The sequence below is a fragment of the Sphaeramia orbicularis genome, chromosome 10 (assembly GCF_902148855.1).
Source record: "Sphaeramia orbicularis chromosome 10, fSphaOr1.1, whole genome shotgun sequence".
Lineage (NCBI taxonomy): Eukaryota > Metazoa > Chordata > Actinopteri > Kurtiformes > Apogonidae > Sphaeramia > Sphaeramia orbicularis.
This window is the reverse complement of record NC_043966.1, coordinates 25042088-25051046: the sequence shown is the minus strand read 5'-3', so window position 1 is coordinate 25051046 and position 8959 is coordinate 25042088. Positions and strand designations below refer to the sequence as shown.

Genomic DNA, 8959 nt, shown 5'->3' with positions numbered 1-8959 from the left:
ATGGATCAGCACCATACTCCATATTGCAACCTGTAAAAATAAAACGTAATATGTAGGATAGAATCTCTAAGAAAAATTGGGGAATCTAAAAGAATAGAATATTTGTTTTTCAGGTAATCCAGTTTAAATATAACTTGGCCATTTGTGACATGAAATATGCATTAATTGTGATGAAATTGGACATTTTTGACCTGAAAACATAGTTCATATGACCATCAACATGTTGCAACAGAACTGAAATCCTGTAAATTTGAAAACTTGCATTTACCAACACAGAATTCCTTTGGGGATTCACATATTGATTTCTTATGCACAAAGACATAAATAAGACCTCTAAGCAAATTTTAGCCGAATATATATTTTTTAATGAGATCTTCCTGCAGTACCTTCAGCACTGGTCTAATTGTATTGACTATATTGTCAGTGGAAATGACCCTTGTCAGGGACATGCCTGACCTTAACAACAGTCGTAGAAAAATGTGCATGTTTTAATGATAGACGGGTGAAATTTACATATAAAATACATGACTAAAAACACATATTGTGCATTTTATTAATGTTAATTAAATTTTTAAATAATGGTGCATGTACTTTGGTAGTGGTGATAGTGCAGCTGAAAACTGACCTTGATACTGCGCCCAACCAAAAAATAGTTTCAGTAGCCGCCGCTGGATATCACAATTACAGACACGCATACACACATTCCTAAAGAAGATAGCAAGAGATAGTTTGTTGTGGTGAAACGTGTTTGCAGTCTTGGTTTAGAGACTTTATGTCCCTCAGGGCAGAACAAAGTGACCTGTGCTCTACTCTCACAACTAAGAATGATTGTCACCCACATGTTGAGTTTTTTTCACAACACAACAGGGTTTAAAAAAAAAAAGGGCAGACTATATTTTTTTAGTATTTACACAATTCCAGATCACATTATATGCTTTGCAGTGTTTCAGACATAATGTGACACGTGTTTCCCTGATAATTAGTTTAACAACATCAGCAGGAGTGATATTTTTGTCACAATCATCCCATTCATACAACTCAGAACACTTTTTTGTGCCACGGGGGGTGTGACTGAAAACCTTGTGCAGCTCTTTGAGGGGGGTTGGGCCTGTGATAAAATTAGACTTCATTTTTTTGCTTGTATTTTCTCTGACTTCCATCTCTCCAGGCATCAGACGTGGAGCTCCAGTGGGTGATCCGTGTCACTGTGGTGTTAGTGGGTGTGAGTGGCACATCACTCAGCTTTGTGAGCCACAGCATCATGGTTTTCTGGATCCTGGGCTCAGGCATAACCTACACTATCATATTCCCACAACTGATCTGCATCCTCTTCTTTAAAATCTCCAGTGGTTACGGCGCCGTCATGGGTTTGTTGGTTGGAGTGTTGTTGAAGGTGCTGAGTGGGGAGCCATCACTCGGTTTGCCTGTTATCCTCCGTTTCCCAGGGTGCACTAGTGAGGATGGCATGTATGTCCAGCGCGCTCCCATTCAGACGATCTGCATGCTGTCCACCATATTCACCACTTTGTTGATCTCATACTTGGCTTCACTGCTGTTTAACACAGGACTGATTCCTGAAAGGTGGGACGTTTTCAAAGTGAAAACCAACAAAGTGCCACAGAGACTGTTATTAAGAAGAAATGATGTTAATAAGAGAACAGAGGAAGAGGAGAACCCTGAAGAGCAGACGGAAACTGGAACAATGTTGACAAATCAGTTGGGCTGATGGGACACAAGTATTTTTCATAGAACTACATGACTACATGAGTGAGTGAGAGCTTGCTGCAAAACAAATCTACCCACGGGTACAAATAAGTCACCTTGAACCTTGATCATTTATTTAATTTTTTTGAAGCTTAGTCACAGTTATGAATTTATTGTCACTTCAAACAGATGCATGCATAGGTGAGTGTTACAGCCCCAGCCTACTGCTGTATGGCAGCGGCTTGGTGGTCTGCTTTGTGTGTTGCAGGCTTGATTATGAATTGAGAGCACTTGCATGCTCCTGCATGAGGCCCTTTTAAACCAGCTGGATCAGCTTAATGGCAGTGCTGCCTCCACACCTCATGGACCTCCACCCTGCCAGGGGACCCTTTAGTTTATAGTTTAGCTTATTCCTTTGTTGAAACAAATGTTCCCTTTATTTTTGAACTGTGCGTGCAGCCTTCCTTTGTTGCGGCATGAGCCAGGTGTAACAGTGAGTAACTGTTCATAATATTTGAGCATAGTACTTCAGTCTGCTGAACTGCTCCACCCCCAAATACTGCCCCTATAGACTGTCCACCTCGCACCTTAACAGGTTATGATGCTGCTGAAGTCACTATTGCCACTTTCCTTCACTGTAACTGCTGCTTATGCTGCCGACACATGCACTATCACTTTAACTTTATTGTTGCTACATACTGTGTAATTTTGTACATATAAAGAATTTTTTTTTTCTGTGTGTGCATATTTTATGATAGTTTTTATTCTACCCTACTTATCGTCTATATATTTACCCCACTCCCCGAAGGGGGAGGCAAGGGATATTGTTTTTGGTTTGGTTTGTTTCTTTTTTGTTTTTCTTGGGGTTTTTTTGTTTTTTTTTTTTTAATTACAACTTTATAGGCAACAGTGTATACTACTTTGTTTAAAAGTGTAAAACAGACCTTAAATGTATGATTTTTCTGTTGCATTTGACATTAATTTCCCTCTTCTGCTACTCTTACTAAGCAAATTATTGTTGAAACCACATGCAACTACACTCATTGAATTTATTATCTTTAAACTTTAATATTCCTGTAATGAGCCTGATATAAGCTACAGTCAAGTCATGCTTCTGTGTGCCCATGATTTATTTTGAGGCATCTGTTTGAGCCATTAATGCAGATGATTTTTTTTTACTTTTTTTTTTTTTTTTTTTAGCATCCATTGACACTCTTGAAACCACCATTAACAGTTAAAGGTTTCGTTATAGATTTTCAGATACTCTTAAATCAAATATTTTTTATTGATTTTCTGGCATGACACATGTTCAACTAAGACAGTTTTTCAATACAGAAAACAAATATCAAACTCCCAACAACCAAAAAAAAAAGCAAGGACCATTAATTTACTGCCTTTAGAGCCCACATGGTACAATGAATGAAATAAATGAAATAATGAGCTGGGTGTTAGAGTTTGCAGAAGTCAGAGAGTTTTTTGAGTTGTTGAAGTTAGTCAGAAAGGGGCCCCATATCTTGCCAAATTTCAAAGTTGTGAAGAGAATAGCGGATTTTTTCCAGACTAAGACAAGACATGACGTCCTCCAACCATTGAGCATGAGAGGGTGGAGCAGCACCCTTCCATCAGTTTAAAACTGCATGTCTAGCCAGCAAAGATGAAAATGATGTGACACGGCACTGAGCCGGTGTCAAGCGGACCATGTCCTCCCCCACAGCACCAAAGATGGCAGCCAAGGGGTTAAGGTGTATGTCAACTTTAAGTACAGAAGATAAAGTCTGAAACACATCTTTCCAGAATTTTTGAAGGGTAGGGCATGACCAAAACATATGATGGGGGGCCATCACCTGATAAACATTTGTCATAGCAGGGATTTACATCTCAATACGTATGTGACAGTCAGACCTTAGACCAGCAGAACAACCTTAAACTACAAAAGACAGTGGCTGGCACAAATGATGTTGTATTAATTCATTTGAAAACGGTATCCCAAGCACAGGTAAGTCAGTGAAACATTTAAATCTTGCTTCCAGGCTTTCTTAATTTTGTCCAGGAGGACGGGTCTAATTGGGGTTATCCTGTCATAAATGACAGATATTAACTGTTTACATGTAGGATCTAAGCAAAGGAGATTGTCTACAAAACTAGCATTTGGTGCCTCTGGAAAGGTGTCTAATTTGCAGGTATCTAAAAAAAGTGACTTCTAGGGAGGTTGAACTTGGTACAACACTGTTCAAAGGATGCAAAATGGTTATCAAAAAATACATCCTTGAAGCATCTTATGCCCCTACTGTGCTATTCCTTAAATTAGATTAGAATCAAAGCTTTTCTGTCCAAACAAGACACAGAAAAACTTGTTCATGTATTCTTTTCAGTAGGTTAGATTATTGTAATGGTGTCTTCACAGGTCTAAACAAAAAAATCAATCAGACAGCTGCAGCTGATCCAGAATGTCCTGAGTCCTGACTAATACCAAGAAACTGGACCACATCACACCGGTCCTCAGATCATGACATTGGCCTCCTGTGAGTCAAAGGATAGAGTTCAAACTCTTCAGCTGCAATCAGCTGCAACAAACATGACGTGGAAGCAGCTGGAGCTCTGCTTCCCTCCAGCCGTTTCCGCTTTTCAGCCTTTTCTGTGTCGTGTTTGTTGCAGCCATATGATATCACATGGTTGCACTGCCACTGCCAGGCAACTGCGCAAACCTCCGCTAACTGGAATGTGTCATTACCTCAGCTAATAAGAGTTGCTGTTACCCAGATCATGTCAGAGATCACCAGTGCCACTGACAGAAACCCACTGATTACATTTCCATACTTGATCTGGAATGGGTCCATCATTGTCATGCATTTTCTGTCTCTCATTGTCTTGGTGAAGAAAACCACCTTGATGAAGTAAATGACGCAGAAAGAGGTTTGTATCTCTATAGCATATATAGCTGATTTCTTAATTCATTTAAATGTGTATTTGCCTGAAAAAAAAGGATAAAGCTTAAAGATTTTCCGTGTTTTCGCCGAGCTACTTTGCATTTAAAAAACACCAGACAAATGCTGATCCTCTCCAACTGAATTTACAATGCTCATTTTAAAAAAAAAAAACTTTTGAAACCGTATACAAGTCATTGTGGAATAGACTGTTTTAAATTGAACTGATAAGTCTATATTTTCATAAGTCAAGTAGATCCATAGATAATTAGGTAGTTTGTCCTTACCGACAATAAAAGTCAGGGGTGATGTTACTATTAAAACAGCCCAGGTCAGTCCCATGGTCGGGTCATAAACTACCTCTGACAGACCAACAATGTAGCCTCCTCCAACAAATGTCGCTGAAGTGTTAGACAAACACAGCTGAGTTAGTGTGACAGATTGGTGATTTATCACTGCCTTCACAGTTAATGTAGGTTTTCAAAGAAAAAAGAAAGTCCAACAGAAATGAACTCCAACTGCAAAGTCTCCACTTAAACTGACCAAGTTAGGGTTAACTTGGCCTGTCCTCAGGGACATTTTCAGGCCTAAACAAGTTGAATAAACTTTGAAAGGCAGGAACAGCTGCCATGAGTAAAGAAATGAAATCGACATGGTGGCCAAAGTGTTAATGTTGTAACCTGGCAATTTTGTGGAAAACAAGATAGATGCCCATTGTCCCCTCCCATGACCTTTGATTGGCTTTGAATCCCACCACTACTGTTAGAACCAGTGACACAAGACTTGGACCAAATGCACAACCAACAGACAGGAATAAAATTAATGTGTTTATTAAACACGGACAGAATAAACAGTTCACAAAAAGGTTTCTTTAAAGAATCCTCATAGGTTAGACTGTGTGAATTTGTCACAACATCCGAATCCAGCAAGGGGAGCTCTCTGCCCGGGTCGGGAGCACACAAGGGGAACCCGACTAGGAACAAGCAGAGAAATGTCAGGGGACAGACCAGATCATACACAGGAGATCCAAAAAACAGGCAACGGTACATGGGGGAAAAAGCAAAAGCACTAACCGTGAGTCCAGGCAATAAGTAAAAACCAGTGAGGCAGAATCAGGCAGAGGTATCAAAAAGGGGATCAGGCAGGCTCAGGAAACGAGAAACAATCCGGGTCAGGAACGAACAGACAGGCAGACGAACAGGTTCGGAGATCGCTGGTAGGTAATCACAACACAAGGAAGGAATACAAACTGGCGACTAACAGGAAGAAACACAGGGTTTAAATACAAGAGGGCGGGAAGACAATTGGACACAGGTGGAGACAATCAGGGAGGAGTCAGGTAATCAGGTAAAGGTGAACACAAAAGGAAGTAAAGACACCAGACAAGACACATGAGGGAAACTTAACAAAATAAAACAGGAAGTGACACAATACAGACAAACATACAAGAGTCCGGTACTGACATGACAGCTACTTTGCGCAAACCAATTTAACTTTGATTGCACAATTTGCCCCTGCTCACCCATGCATGAAAACCTGGGTCTGTAAATTTGAACAAATATCCACCAATCCACTACCTACCAACATCCCTAAAAGAAAATTCCAAAAATTATCAAATGTGGAACTGGAGGTAGTTTTTCAAATGTATAGGTTTTTTTTTTTTTTTTTTTTTAATACACCCTGCATATATGTGCCAGATATGAAGTAAATTGAAACAAAATATATGTTTACATGTGAAATTTTGCCCACTATAAGTAAATGTTTTTTTTATTTATTTATTTTTTTAATACAAAATTTGAACTTTGACAAACTTTTCCCAAAATGTAATGACATCTATTCTGGGTCACTGGCAATCTATAAACCCAGTTTGGTATGAATTCAACCAATAGTTTTGCCGCTAAAGTGTTAACAAAGAAACAAACCGAGCCAAAAAACACCCCTGGCCTCCCCTTCAGGGGGCAGGGTAATAATGACATAATGTAATTAAATGGTTCATTCATGTGTTTCTTATTTGGTAAGATATAAAAGATAGAGTGGATGGTAATGCTTTTGATGGACTTTATATTGTTAGGTAGTGTGTATTTGTTCTTTAAAACTTGATAAACTTAGATATAAGCAGTGGTGCTGCTTGCCATTAGGCAAGGCAGGCAGCTGCTTGGGGCCCCTAAGCCTGCAGGGGCCCCCAAAGGACCAACAGACTTGACACAAACAGTCTAAAGGATAAGTTGAGTACACAGCGGCAGTGAGAAGTGCAGTAACAACTAGCTGTCTCAAATTCTCTGAAGGGCCCCTTGAGTCCAAATTGCCCCTCCCCCACCTGTGTGGTGTATATATATATATATATATTTTTTTTTTTTTTTTTTTTTTTTGCTTGGGGCCCCAGGGGACCCTTTCTGCGCCACTGGATATAAGTAACTATAGAATACAACATGTATATTGGACACCCGAATGTTTTGTCAGTTTTTTTGTCATATATCATTATACCAAGTACATGTTGTAGCAGTGAAGATGTGACTGTCCTGTTCAGCCAACACCTGTAATCAGCTTGAACTTCTAACATATTTTCAGTATGGACTACAACCGCTGCTGCTGACAAACAATTATGGCGTACTCGGAGAAATATTCATTGGAAGTTTTGACCTTATATGTGCAAATGTCTTGACATAACTAATTACAGACACAAATTAAGAAGGAATTGAACTAGGTTGTAAGAATCCACTTGATTTTTGAATGAATATAAATATAGCTTTGCTGCACCTGGAGGGTTCAAATTCAAACCTTTTGAACTACAGGGTCCACATACACTGTCACAATGGGGAGGAAAAGAGAGGACTCAAATGCACGGTACTGAAGAGAAAAAATACCAGTTTATTTAACAAAAAAATGAAAACCAAACAACAGAAAACCTAACACAAAAACTAAGACAGAGTCCATAAAAAACAACATACAAAACCTGGATCAGAGTCCGTAGATGAATAAATGTCCGGGTTATGGAGTGAAATGGAAAGAAATGAACCAGTTCTGCATGGCTGCAAACCTAATCCTTAAATAGGCCAGAGGTAATTGGCTGCAGCCACGCAGCGCCAGCAGGTGAGTCAGATGATGATGATGATGATAAGGAGAAGGAGGGGCTGAGAGTCACACAGGCACAGACCATGACCAAGAGGGAGGGGCTGAGAGTCACACAGGCACAGACCATGACCAAGAGGGAGGGGCTGAGAGTCACACAGGCACAGACCATGACCAAGAGGGAGGGGCTGAGAGTCACAGGCACAGATCCTGACATACACAAAAAATGTACCAAAGACTAATAAAAGTGGGTTTAGCAAAATATGACCCCTTTAACACCTAAAGCTACAATACTTTGTTTCCAAAATGCTGGTTCAGGACCGAAAATGATTTATGATATGTCTTTATACTTTCGGGTCCCGAGGAGATACCAGATTTCTCTTTTGGATTTTTGAGCTTAAAATTTGGGAATCACTGGCCTAGATTTCTTTAAGTATTAGAATATCATAGATATATAGAAATCTTGTGAAAGGCAAGACAGTGACACTCCTTTACCTGTCATGTATTATTTTTGTGGGTGGGGAAAGTTTTAATACAACCGTGGAATTCCTTCTGCTGGTCTTACCTGTTGAAGCAGGTGTTGTTGACTGTTATTAATCACATCTATCTCAGTTGGTGAGGATGGGTCTGAACATCCCAGGGGGCTGGTGGCAATGGTCGTCTTCTATCTGCTGGTGTGGGCACCGGTATCTGGCCTCTATGAAGTCCAAGCGTCTGCAGAAGAACAGTGATGCAGACCGGACTGAGATCACTCTACTGGGAAACAGAGGGATCAGTCTGGCCGTGGGAATTTTTACCATGACTGGTAAGGGGAGCAGAAAATCCAGCTGTGGGTGTGGTGATATATATACAGTACAGGCCAAAGTTTGGACAAACCTTCTCATTCTTCGCTTTTTTATTTTCATGACTATTTACATTGTAGATTCTCACTGAAGGCATCAAAACTGTGAATGAACACATGTGGAATTATGTACTTACAAAAAAAAGTGTGAAATAACTGAAAACATCTCTTATATTCTAGTTTCTTCAAAGTAGCCACCCTTAGCTCTGATGGCTGCCTTGCACACCCTTGGCATCTCTTGATGAGCATCAAGAGGTAGTCACCTGCAATGGTTTTCACTTCATAGGTGTGCCTTGTCAGGGTTAGTAGAATTTCTTGCCTTATTGATGGGGTTGGGACCATCAGTGTGTTGTGCAGAAGTCAGGTTGATGCACAGCTGACAGCCCTATTGGACAACTGTTAGAATGCATATTATGGCGAG

General features: G+C 40.0%; 1 protein-coding gene and 1 pseudogene across 2 annotated transcripts in view; both read left to right on the top strand.

The window, feature by feature from the left end:
• The window catches only part of LOC115427736 (high-affinity choline transporter 1-like), a 31377-nt gene extending 29577 nt beyond the window's left edge, over window positions 1–1800 (top strand). Inside the window, exons 8-9 of one of the 2 annotated variants that reach the window (XM_030146445.1) lie at window positions 1169–1467; window positions 1566–1726. In XM_030146445.1, coding sequence (XP_030002305.1) covers window positions 1169–1467; window positions 1566–1578 — 312 coding nt within the window. In that variant the 3' untranslated portion in view covers window positions 1579–1726. Of the gene's footprint in view, window positions 1–1168 lie in introns of both variants that reach the window. The other variant, XM_030146444.1, reaches the window with a different exon arrangement.
• A 6067-nt stretch (window positions 1801–7867) lies between these two features.
• LOC115426816 (high affinity choline transporter 1-like) overlaps window positions 7868–8959 on the top strand; it is a 21783-nt pseudogene continuing 20691 nt past the window's right edge.